At 43.7% G+C, this 13101-nt stretch overlaps 1 protein-coding gene across 2 annotated transcripts in view; it reads left to right on the forward strand.

Annotated features, from left to right (window-relative positions):
• Window positions 1–13101, forward strand: part of LOC134542617 (GMP synthase [glutamine-hydrolyzing]) — a 417842-nt gene that overhangs the window by 348913 nt on the left and 55828 nt on the right. For both annotated transcript variants that reach the window (XM_063387016.1, XM_063387017.1), the window contains one exon: window positions 11543–11688. In XM_063387016.1, the coding sequence (XP_063243086.1) occupies window positions 11543–11688 (146 nt within the window). The remainder of the gene's footprint in view (window positions 1–11542; window positions 11689–13101) is intronic.

Here is a 13101-nt window from a genome sequence, read left to right on the forward strand (position 1 = left end):
AAGTAAAAATATGTTATAGGCCTAACATTTAACAACTTGACCTGTCTCATGGGCATTAAATATGTCCTTAGGGTGATAACCCTTCAAAACATCTGGCAAAGTGTTTTTCCAGTGTTCAACTGTTTCCAGATCAACACTTTTGCTTTCACCGCAAACAGTATGGTACACAACATTATATATCTTTTTGTTTGGGCATAGTGCTAGAATGTGTGGTGGTTTGGATATTTGAATATGGCGCCATCGATCGTGAGTGCGCCACTGTGGCGGCCATCTTGTTCAGCAGTGCCATCTGTAAATAGTTTCGTCAGTCTTTACCGTTTCTCCGCGATGCTGGGCGTCATGCAGCTAAACTATTAGTTTCAATTCAGTTTTGTGAACATTTTTTGGTCCTCCGGGCCGGATATCTGTATGTTTGAGCCAGTTTATTCGGTGGATCGCATAAACAACGTAAAAGCCATTCAGATATCGGTCTTCTTTGTTCAAAAATAGACATGTGCAGTACCGTTACGAATCGCGTGCGTGACTTTATCCGGGACTATAGTGTTGTGCTATCAAGGAAATATCAGTGTATACGCAAACACTGTATTATTTGAGCTCATAAATGTATTTTACGTAATTTTGATTGCGTGCAAGCAATTATAGGCAACACATGTGGTTTTAGGTTAGGCCTAGGTTACCTATCTTGCATTGGTTCGTGTATTGCCGGTGCGTCCGAACGTTTTCAAGACCGTTACTTAAAATGTCAAATCAAGCCAAAACGCGTTTGCGCCTCGTTAAGTGCCGCATTACAAGACTTCTGACGCTCGCCGACGAAGTCGAGCGCAACCCGAGTCGCGCGGGACTTTTCAAGGCCACGTGTACCGATTTACACCAATTGAAGACAGACTTTGAAGAAAATCACATGCAACTTGCTATTCAAGCTACAGAGACCGAGTCGTTAGTGGAATCTGAAGCCAGCGAAAGGGAACTTGAGGAATTTGATGAAGCCTACTATAGGATACAGGAAGTATTTAACAAGATCACTGTTAACGAAACAGGCCAGAACAAACAACGCAATCAAATTGCCAAGACATCTTCGAACGTTAAGTTGCCGAAGCTGCAGTTGCCAGAATTCAAGGGTCTCTTGACTGACTGGCCCACATTTTATGACCTTTTCACATCCTTGGTGCATAATAATGAGGGCCTGTCAGATGTGGAGAAACACCAATACCTTCTTACATCACTATCAGGTGAGCCATTTAATCTAATAAAGACACTCCCACTGTCTAAGGAAAATTATATTCTGGCATGGCAAACTTTGGTAGATAGGTATCACAATGTCCGGGCAATTGCAAACATGCATTGGGACAAGATTGTGCAACTTCCTCGTCTGTCAATTGTTGCGCCTGACAAACTGAGAAATATGGTAGATGTTCTAAAGGAGAATCTGGGTGCCTTGAAAGTTCTCAAGTTGCCTGTTACTGAATGGAGCTTTGTGTTGCTGAATCTAATGTTACCAAAGCTTGATCCAGATACAAGAAATCAGTTTGAAATAGCACACAAAAATGTTCAAATGCCCACATTTAATCAATTGTTAGAGTTCGTGGAGCTGCAGTCTAAGGCCCTGATGATGTCAAATCACACTCCAGCTGTAGTGCCTGCCGCACGCCCTTTTCCAAAGAGGTCACTGCCTCAAAACCCAAATTTTAAATCCTCATTTCTAGTGACAGCAGAAGCAGAGCCCTGTAGTGCCTGTGGAGACATGCATGGACTTCACAAGTGCCCTGTTTTTACGGGTCAGTCAAGCGATGACAGGATAGAGTTTGTACGTAGGAAGATGCTGTGTTTTAACTGCTTACAAGGTCACAGAGTGAAGGATTGTAGGTCAAGAAGAAACTGTTATCACTGCGGCAGAAGACACCATTCTCTCCTTCACACTGCGGTTCCCAATCAAGAAGTGAAACTACCTGCAGGTGAATCCATCCAAGAGATTTCTATGCCACAAGCAAGTCACAAGGAGGATGCTGCGACAGTGGTATCACTAACTTCTTCAACTGCAGTTTCAACCACTGTCGTTCTAGGTACTGCTATGGTACGAGTCCAGGATGCAAGTGGAATGCTGCAAAATGTTAGAGTACTACTCGATTCAGGATCGCAGAGCTCATTTATTACCGAAGAATGTGTTCATAGGTTGGGGCTAAAGTGTCGAAGGGCTAAGGTTCCAGTTGTGGGTCTGGCTCACTCTGTTGTTGTTGCTAACAGTGGTGCAGTTACTTGTTTTCTAACATCATGTAAGGGCGTAGGAACTGGCGTTGTTACTGATGCTTTAGTGTTGAAGAACATAGCTGCCAATTTACCCACCATTCCCCTTCCCCACCATGTGAGAGACATGTATCGACATCTGGAACTAGCGGACCCATCTTTTGATACTCCAGGGGCAATTGATATCCTTGGTGCTGATGTATATGCAGACGTGTTTGATGGTGGGCGGTACCAGCCTTCGAAGGGAGTTCCCGTAGCGTTGCACAGTATATTTGGTTGGGTTATTATGGGTAAGGTGACTCAGGTTGCAGATACTTCCAGTAGTGGTGTTGTCTCAATGTATGCGTCATCGGATACAGCCCTAACAGATACCATCCGCAAGTTCTGGGAGACCGAGGAGTTACCATCTGTCCAGCATTCCAACCTAGAAGACACAAAATGTGAGAATCATTTTGTTGAGACTCACTCACGAAACCTCGAAGGAAGATTTGTACTGAGATTACCATTTAAGGAGAGAGACCCAGATTTAGGAGATACACGTAGTCATGCAGTTAAGAGGTTACGTCAGTTGGAATCCAGACTACATCACCAACCGGAAGCCTATACCGAATATTGCAAGTTCCTCCGTGAATATGAGCAACTGGGGCACATGCATTGTCTAGATAATGCAACTGGTCAGGAACGTCGTTACTACATCCCTCATCACTATGTGTGCAAGGAATCCAGCTCAACAACAAAGTTACGAGTTGTGTTTGATGCCTCAACTCGCTCCACTTCAGGGAAGTCACTCAATGATGTTTTGATGACTGGACCCAAGCTTCAAAATGACATTGTGGACATAATCACTCACTTCCGTCTTCACCGTGTGGTATTAACTACAGACATCTGCAAAATGTATCGTCAGGTTCTCGTGCATCCAGACGATGCACCATACCAGGTAATTCTGTGGAGGGAGAACCCTGACCAACCAATACGTGAATTCCAACTTGACACTGTCACTTACGGAGTCTCAGCTGCTCCATTTATGGCGATGAGAGCCTTACAGCAACTTGCAATGGAAGAGGGTCCTCGGTATCCGATGGCAGCAAGGGTTGTGATGGATGACGTGTTTGTAGATGACATTGTGACTGGTGCAGCATCAGTCACAGAAGCTCTCGCGTTACAGAAAGAATTAATAAATCTCCTGAAACAAGGTGGTTTTGAACTAAGAAAATGGTCCAGTAATAGTAAGGCAGTTTTGGATGCAGTTCCAGAAGATCACCGGGAGAGTCCACTTAGTTTTCATGGTAGCAATGAAGTTATTAAGGTACTTGGTCTTCAATGGGATTGGAAGGCAGATGTTTTCTCATATCATGTTCAGCATGCCAGTGCAACAGTCACCAAGAGAACCATCCTTTCAGAAATTGCTAGGTTATATGATCCGCTAGGGTGGATTACTCCAGTCATCATTCGAGCCAAAATCTTTCTCCAAAGGCTTTGGTTACTGGGAGTTTCTTGGGACGACACCCCACCACTAGACTTAGTTGCTGATTGGCAGGTTTTCATTGGCCAGTTGGATGTCCTAAGCAAGCTGTCCGTACCTCGTCTTGTTTCTGCACCACAGTCTGAATACCAGCTCCATGGTTTTAGTGATGCATCCAATGAAGGTTACGCAGCTGTTGTGTATTTGCGGACTTCTAGCCACGGTGAAACAAAATCACATTTGCTTCTCGCCAAGTCACGTGTTGCACCACTGAAGACCGTCACACTTCCGCGACTTGAATTGCAGGCTGCACTCTTGCTTATCAAATTGATTGAATCACTGATCACAACACTGTCCGAGCAAATCCATATAAGTTGCATTTATGCATGGTGTGACTCGACCGTAGTGCTTGCTTGGATTAAGATTCCGCCACATCGGCTGAAAACATTTGTGGCGAACAGAGTTTCTCGTATTCAGGAGAGCAAGGTTCCGGTCCACTGGAGACATGTTTCCTCTGCTGAAAATGCTGCAGACTGTGCATCAAGAGGACTCTCACCCAAGGAGCTTCTAACACACCCACTTTGGTGGACTGGGCCAGGTTGGTTGACAGCAGTGGTGGATTTATGGCCCAGTCAAGGATATACCAGTTCAGAGGAAGGTAAAGAGGAGTTGAAGGCAATCACGCTAGTCTCATTGGTTGGTCAATGTATACCGAACATTCTTAACATCCTTTGTAGGTTTTCGTCCTGGTCACGACTGCAAAGAGTACTTGCGTACGTGTTGAGATTTGCATTAAATTTAAAGGTTTCAAGGGAGTTGCGACACACAGGTCCTCTCACTGTAGCAGAAATTGACGCTGCCAAGAAGGTGTGTTTGAAGCAGCTTCAGCAAGAGAATTTCAAATTAGAGTTTGATTGTTTGGCTGCAGCTTGCGAATGTTCTTCTGGAATTAAAAGACTACAGCCATTCATTGACGCTGATGGGATCATCCGTGTAGGTGGACGCCTGCAGAATTCACATGTAGCCTATGAAATGAAACATCAAGTCCTGCTTCCCAAAAGGAGTTTTGTGACAGAAATGATTATTGACTACTATCATGTCTTACACCTTCATGCTGGCCCCAGTGCCACACATGCTGCAATTCGGTGTGAGTACTGGATAGTGGCAGGTAGAGGAGCTGTCAAGACTAGGATACACGCCTGTGTAAAATGTTACAGATTCAGAGCCACCAATGTGCAGCCATCCATGGGAAATCTTCCACCAAGTCGAGTGCAACAAACAAGACCATTTCTGAATGTGGGTGTTGACTATGGGGGCCCTTTCCAAGTCAGGCTTTCGAATGGTCGAAACAGTCGTTCATCAAAGGCCTACCTGTGTTTATTCATATGCTTAGCAACTAAGGCAGTACACTTGGAAGTTGTTTCATCATTGAGTACCACTGCCTACTTAAATGCCTTTTTCAGATTCGTGGCTAGGCGTGGACTCTGTAAGGCTGTTTTTTCAGATTGTGGAACCAACTTCATAGGGGCACGTCGCTACTTCAATGACCTTCAAAGGTACCTGAGGAACACCTCTAACTGGCATTGTGTAGCAGACACTCTGGCTACTCGTGGGATTCAGTGGAATCTCAATCCTCCATCTGCGCCACATTTTGGAGGCCTGTGGGAGGCAAGCATCAAGTCTGTGAAGTACCATCTCAAGAGAGTCGTTGGCCAGCAGATACTCACGTTTGAAGAGCTGTCGACTTTGTTCACTCAAATTGAAGCTGTCCTTAATTCACGTCCACTCTGTGCCATTTCATCAGATCCAAATGACGTGGAGGCCCTTACGCCAGCACATTTCCTTGTTGGCACTTCTCTGACATCTCCTCCAGCTGCAGACCTCACGGAAATACAGACCAACAGATTAGACAGATGGCAGCTGGTACAGAGTGCATCACAGCACTTCTGGCAGCGGTGGCACAAGGAATATTTGCACACTACAACCACGTGGCAAGTGGACCAAAAGCGAAGGTGACCTGCAGGTTGGTGACCTTGTCCTCATCAAAGAAGACCACCTTCCACCCCTGCAGTGGCAACTCGGCCGCATCACAACCCTACATCCTGGTCAGGATGGTGTGTCAAGAGTAGCTACCATCAAACAGCAGCATCGAGTGGTGAAGCGGCCAGTGATAAAATTGTGTCGGTTGCCAGTCAACTAAGAACCAGTGTAGTGAAACATAAAAAATTTTATTTTTGGTGGGCGGTATGTTTGGGCATAGTGCTAGAATGTGTGGTGGTTTGGATATTTGAATATGGCGCCATCGATCGTGAGTGCGCCACTGTGGCGGCCATCTTGTTCAACAGTGCCATCTGTAAATAGTTTCGTCAGTCTTTACCGTTTCTCCGCGATGCTGGGCGTCATGCAGCTAAACTATTAGTTTCAATTCAGTTTTGTGAACACTTTTTGAACCGATCAATCCAACCATTTGAGGGGGTAAACTCAATGCCTAAGCGATCCGCAATCTGCGTTGCTTTCTCGCGAATCAACCTGCAGTCCACTGGAATGTTTGCTGCCCGTGTAGCATCAAACCACTCCTTAACTAAGCCGTCCAGTTCTTGGTATTTGGAAACCTTCAAAGTTTTGATATTTTTGCCATTGGTACACTTTGTTCTGCGGCATTTTTGATGGATGTTCGATTACGAACAATTATGTTTATTGTAAACACGGGAATATCCAATGCCTTGGCTAAGGCTACACGCGATCCAACATGGTTGTCAAACTGCCTCAAAATATTACATTTTTGCTCAACTGTTAAAGCGTTTCTTTCACGACCACTCGCCATTGCACGAATATTGCGAAAATTTAATCACAAACGTGAATAAATTATATGTAGAACGTGTCAATAAAGCGCGAAAATTTACGTCAAGGTAAACAAAAAGAAAGCCCAGAATCACAGGTAACAAACCAATACAAGAACACAGTGTTTCGCAGTAGTGTTGCCAACATTTGCCAAGGAGCGAGAAACTGTACATGTATGTGCTACGCAGACGTGTTCCTTTCACTACATGGAACAATCTGAAGAACGAAAAACATTTTGTAACAATAAAAGCACCCGAATTTCCATTTGCGACGTAGTGCACAACATCTATGTTCGTAAGGGAACGATACTCTGTTCGAGGAATCGATAGAATCGAAATGGAATATGTATTCTTACTACAGTTGCGGTTGGCAACACGTAACAACAAATGCTTTATTCGATGAGAACGGTGTATATCACGGGAAGGCATTTGATTTTACCGTGTGATTAGCGGGAATGTAATGTATTGTAAACATAGGACAAATGGCGGGACCAGCAAAAAATGGTTTAATTGACGGGAAAACGCTATTCGTGGGAACGTAATTGCAGGGTTCCACTGTACCTCAAGATCCATACATAGGCCTATATGAGCCTTAGGCTGTCTGGGATCAATTTATTTTACATCACTGTAAACTGTTCTTTTACCTCGTTGGGACTCGTGCTAATAGTCCTATGATATCTGCCATTGTAAATTTTTATAACTTTAGGCAAAACCATTAACCATTTGTAACTTCCCTGAGCAGACATTTCTGTAAACAAAAGTGATTTTAAACTTCTAATAAAGTGTTCAACATCAATGAATTCAGCTCACTGTTGATATAAAAGTTACTAATTCCGTGTTTTTACATTAAGACCTGTAATGGTTTATTGAAAATGTTGTACCTCTGTTGGACTGCACGTACTTGAATGTAACAGAGGCCTTTAAAATACGTTTCATGGCTTGAGTCACAAGCTCCGCAGTCTTCTTCTCGACTGAATGGCGTAAGCACACTTTGAGTAAACATTAGTTCCCATTTACATACATCGAAAACGTTTATTCACACGATTTAAATGTTCTTGATTTTTTGGTAATTTTTTTTTTAACAGTTTTAAACATCCCTTCATTTAAGTTAGTTTTAATGTTAGTATACATATAATGCATGACTCTGTGATATTTATCTTTGTCCCTCTGAAAATTTACGCACTATTTAATGGGATTATTTCTATATTTATAACATCCAGGTAATAGATATTTAATACTTGGTAATATTTAATTTGTGACTCAGATTTATAACTTTCGGGTCATTCCGTACAGATTCAACATACTAAGATAAATTTACTTGACCACCTCAGAATATGATGAAATTTTGTATGAAGGTTGTTCCAATAGAGATTAAGAAAAACACAATTTATTTTTCTCTTCAAATATCTCAAACGGTTTCAAAACTACGGCTATGTAAAGTTTACCAAAATCCGTCAAAAATATTTTGAGTTCACCATAGCTTTTTAGTTTGTCAAAGGCAAGCTGCGCGGCGTTCGTCCACTTAAAGGGCTGTTTCGGAGACAGTAGCGCGGCCACGAGCGAGAAGCCAGGTGTAAACGCCCTGAGCCAGTTGGCCAACCCCTGGAAGTGCTGCAGCTGTTTGCGGGTGCGAGGCGGAGGTTTGTTTACAATCACTTCCAGCTGTTTGTCCGTCGGGCCGTTCCCCTCCGCGTTGACTACGAGCCCCAGGAAGTCCAGCTCGGTGGCTGTGTGGCACGGGAGCCCGTGGGTGGCTGGTCGCTCTAATACGACAGGTGATGGGCATGCTCTTCCCCGGTCGGTCGTCTAAGTACGCCGCGGCAAACTTTCCTGCATAATTATCTAGCACACGGGTCATCATTGTTTGAAACGTGGCGGGCGCGTCTTGCAATCCAAGAGGAATATGTAGCGCAGAATTGAAAGCGCTGCCCCCCTGGAATTGTGAAGGCAGTTTTCGGTCGGTCTGTGGGTCTGATTGGCATTTGCCAGTAGCCTGATTTTAAGTCCAATGACAAGAATATTTTAGCATCTCCCAGTCCAGCTATCGTGTCAGCGATGTTCAACAGGGGTGGTGGGGCATTAATGGTGACCTTGTTCAGTGGCTTAAAGTTGACACAGAACTGCGACGTGCCTTCCTTTTTCTCCACCAAGACTATTTGCGAGTTATAGGGACTTTCACTCGGCTCGATGATGCCGACCCTCAACATCTCGTGCACGTGGGTGAGGATAGTCTGTTTACCCACGTGACCGTAGCTGCCAGGAGGGTCGGGATGGCGTGTTCTATCACTGTGGTGCGTTTAAGTGGGTCGGCGGTGGCAAACACGTTACTCTGGTGGTCGAGCACTCTTTGCAACATTCCTGGGTGGCAGGGGGCATCATGTAGATACTCGTCGAGACTGACCTTGTAATCCGGAGGTGGCAGTGGGTGTCCGATGCCATGGAGGGTGCCCACGTGTAGACGCCTCGACTGCACCTCGATGCTGGCGTCCTGGTCACACAACTAGGGCTGTCCTAGGATGACGTCGTCCCGGAGTCCATCGACCACCAAGGCGGTCGTGACAGAGTGTTGGTCTCTGACGCTGACGTGGAGCATCGCGACGTTCTGCGTCGCCGACAATGGCGAGTTGGAGCAGGCCGGGGCGAGGCTCGAACTGTGAGCTCTCGACGAGGTGGGTGGCGATGCTGCGGTGTCAACAAGGGCGTTCACCAGGACGGGGATTCGAAGCAGGCCGCCTTCGGCCGCGCCCACGTGTCCTACGCTGGGTCCGTCGGTGGTCGTGCCGCTGGTCTCGACTGCGGGATAATGCGCCAGCGGGCCGGTGTCGGTTGCTCCCTGCCCGGGGCGCGTGCCCTGGTGCCAGTGGCGCTCTGGCACTGAGGTGGTGACGCACTCCCTCCACGTGGTGACGTGTATGGCACGTGGGCAGTCGTGTCGGCTGACATGACCGCACGCTGCGTCTGTGGTAGTTCCTGCCGTCTTGTCTCCGTGGCCCGTGCACACTGGATGTAGTCCTCTACTGACCTCTGTGTTGTGTGGCGCAGGTGGACACGTAGTTCAGTGCGCATCAGCACATCTGGGTTTCCCACCAGGAACAGTCGCTTGAACAGGAGAATTTTCTTCAGGATGAAAGCTTCCGCCGTCTCCGTGTGTGTCTGTTTCGCGCAGTACAGCTCTGAACGTACCTTCATTTCTGTCTGGGTGTCGGCAAAACGTGCCTTGAAACGGCGGGTGAACTCGTTCCACAGCATGTCGTACTCGCTTACTTCCGTCCACCAAGCCTTCACGTCACCTCTCAGTACTTGGCCCACTCTGTGTCTGGTACGGCATGGCGACCTTGTCGCTCCTGGCAGACCTAACAGGAACGTCTCCGGGTAGTCGCTGGTCCTCCCGGCAAACTCGGGCAGGTGTACGTGTCCTGCTGGAGTCATCCTGACGTGCACCACGGCTCTTGTCGTGAATAGTCTGGTGAATATTTATTTTTATGGCCGCCGACATGCACACTGACAATGCGTACAAGAAACAGCAAATAATCCAGCTTTCCTGCTGACCAGGACACCGCGTGGACTGGCCCCGAAAGTACAAGCTAGCAGAGTACTACAAAACGCTCCGGGGAATTTTTAGTGTATAAAAATCACCATGTCATACAAAACATTCAGTCGAAGTTTTTGCAGTGAGCCTGTTAAATAAACTACTGCATGAGACAAATAATAATATTTAAACAGCATACATTAGTTTCATACATAATATGAATATTTTTGACCGATTAAAGTTAATTTTTTAATAAAACATACTTTTCATATGATAAACGTGTTTGACAATTTAATTTGTTTTCGTGGTAGGTTTTCCAGCATAAATGTTTTTTTTTTTTTGTGTTGGAAGATACCATGAATGTAGTTTGATACTGGGATGATAGTTCTCTCTCTAGTACCATGTGCCCGGGATCTTCGTGCATATGGTCGGAAATGGCATAGTGCCGCACGCCTGAACCATTCCAGTATGAGTTTGCACAATAAGGGGTGATCTTATTCTACATCACATTCATAAATACCTCACTTATTGTATAATAAGAGCTACTTATTAAAATATGCTTGCCTGCACACATACTTCAAATGCACACATATCCTCAAGATGGACATAAAAAGATAAAATTGCTAAAAAGCATATAATTTTAAATAATTTTAATACAAACTCACTTTAGCATTATAATTTGCAAATCACTATAACTATAAAAATATTTTAACTGAAAAGAGTGTCAATGAAAATGTTGCATTCTACTTTAAAACTTCTTCAGAATAAAATAAATGCTCATATTTTATTCCTCCAAAAGGGAAGATAGTAGGGATGTGCGAGTACCCGATATTTTCGGGTACGGTTCGAATCCACAATTACCCGAAGAGTGCTTCTGTGTTATGAACGTCGACCATAGTAGTGCATTAATGTTAATTCAGTAGAAGACTATTTGAAACACGTAAAATCTAATATAAGTTTTAAAAAACGTCAGGCATTTGAGTTATGGTTTAATATTTTTAATTTTTCAAACTTAACCACCACCTAGTTGCCATGTCGAAATTCAGAAAAACAGCATTTAACGTATCATGGCTTTTAGATCCAGACTTCAAGAACTGGCTAAGAGAATCGCCCGGGGGTCAATACTCTGCCATGTGTACTTTTTGCCATACAAAATTCAGTCTAAGTAACATGGGTAAACGAGCCGTAAGAAGTCATATCACCAGCAAGAAACACCAACTTTTGTTGAGTAATGTTTTCATTTAATTTAAAGTGCAATATAATAAATGAGGTTGGTAATTTACTGTTTGGATACAATTTTCATTGAAAGAAATTCTAGGGGAAATGTTTAAGTTACGTCACAACAAAGTATTTTAACAGTTGGAAATTTTGGGAAAATGTCAGGGAAATGTCAGGGAATTTTTTGGCAGAGTATGTGTAGCCACCCTGGTCTGTCTGCAGTGGAGGGACCCCGTGTCTGTCTGTCTGCAGTGGTGAACGCCGCTCACCAGTTCCTGCTGGGCTCCACCACCATCCCCATGGAGATAGACCCGCGCAGATCCAAGTTCACCAAGATGCTCTGCATGGTCACCAACCCCGAGGAGAAGAGAAAGATCATCGGCGATGTGTTCGTGAGGGTGCGTTTCCAGCCACTATACTGGGGCATAGGCATCTCTTGCAGAAGGAAATAGTCAAAAAATAATATACCATCAAAAAGTTTTATTGGGTTGCTTGGAAAGTTTTATGTTAGAATTACAAAATTTGCGACAGTTTTTTCAGCAAGCTGTTATAACATAGTTTTATTTAATCAAACATTAAGGAGACAGTTAAGCATATCATAAAATTCTGTTAAGTGCATTGTATGTTCTGCTATTTATCTTGTTGTATTTTCATTTGAAAAACAGAGTTGGGAGCTGGGTAATCTTGATTCAAGTGAGCACAAACATTCCAAAGTGAAAATATCATAACACAGACAATTGTGGTTGGCGTGTCGAAGTGTTGCAGCTTGCAAGCTATTCTGACTGGTTCCAGGTTTAGTACCATACACTTTGTCAGTGGTCTTCGACTCATAGCCTGCGGGCAAACCTTTATTGACCATTCTTTTTATAACAACCTCCACAAGTACAAGACGTACTGTGTTTAAGAAAGACATCTGGTAGCACTTTCATGACTGCCTGTTATGATTGCTTGGCATATCTGCTTTCTGGCATATTGTTGGAACTAATCATTTTTGGAGTAAATGTGACAAATGAATTGAGACTGAAACATGAGGCGAGTCAAGTGAGTAGCTTAGCTCAACTCAACTCAACTCGAAGGTCGAGTTTGTTATACTCAGCTGGATGAGACTCTATTATCTCTTTTTTTAACTCTATACATATTTTACCTGTGCAACTAGCATTAAAAAGTACCATTATTTTGCGAACAATTTACCGCGTTATTTCATTTTTCCTTTTTCACAGTTTTCTTTTTGGGTAAGGTTAATTTTACATAATTACACTGCCCAAAAAACATAAAACATACATTTTGCTATTCACATTTTAAAACTCTGATAAAGACAGCATTTTCGAATAGCCTGCTGAACATAATGTATACTTAACACAACTTACGAGCTCAGAAAAGAAAATATTGTAATGTCTACATTTTTCTTCTATAATAGCAATCAATAATATTTAGTGGTGCACCGATGCGGATACCGATTAATCGTAATCAGCGATTATGAGTACTTTCCGATTAATTGTAATCGGCGATTATTTTAACGATTACTTTGCCGATTATCTACGCTTTTAATTTAATCTTAAGTATAAACTGAAAAATATATTATGATACAATTTTTTGTGATTCAGATAAATTATTTGGAATGAGGTGAAAAGTGTTTAATAATACGATACATACCGCATTTGTGCAAAGTGTTGTCTATACTCAGCCCGGCGTAATTAATTAGGCTTTTACAGTGTAATTTTTTGTTAGAAATTTAGGACGAAATATGGTAATTTACACACACACACACACACACACACACACACACACACACACACACACACACACACACA

The sequence above is a fragment of the Bacillus rossius genome (assembly GCF_032445375.1).
Source record: "Bacillus rossius redtenbacheri isolate Brsri chromosome 9 unlocalized genomic scaffold, Brsri_v3 Brsri_v3_scf9_1, whole genome shotgun sequence".
Classification (NCBI taxonomy): domain Eukaryota; kingdom Metazoa; phylum Arthropoda; class Insecta; order Phasmatodea; family Bacillidae; genus Bacillus; species Bacillus rossius.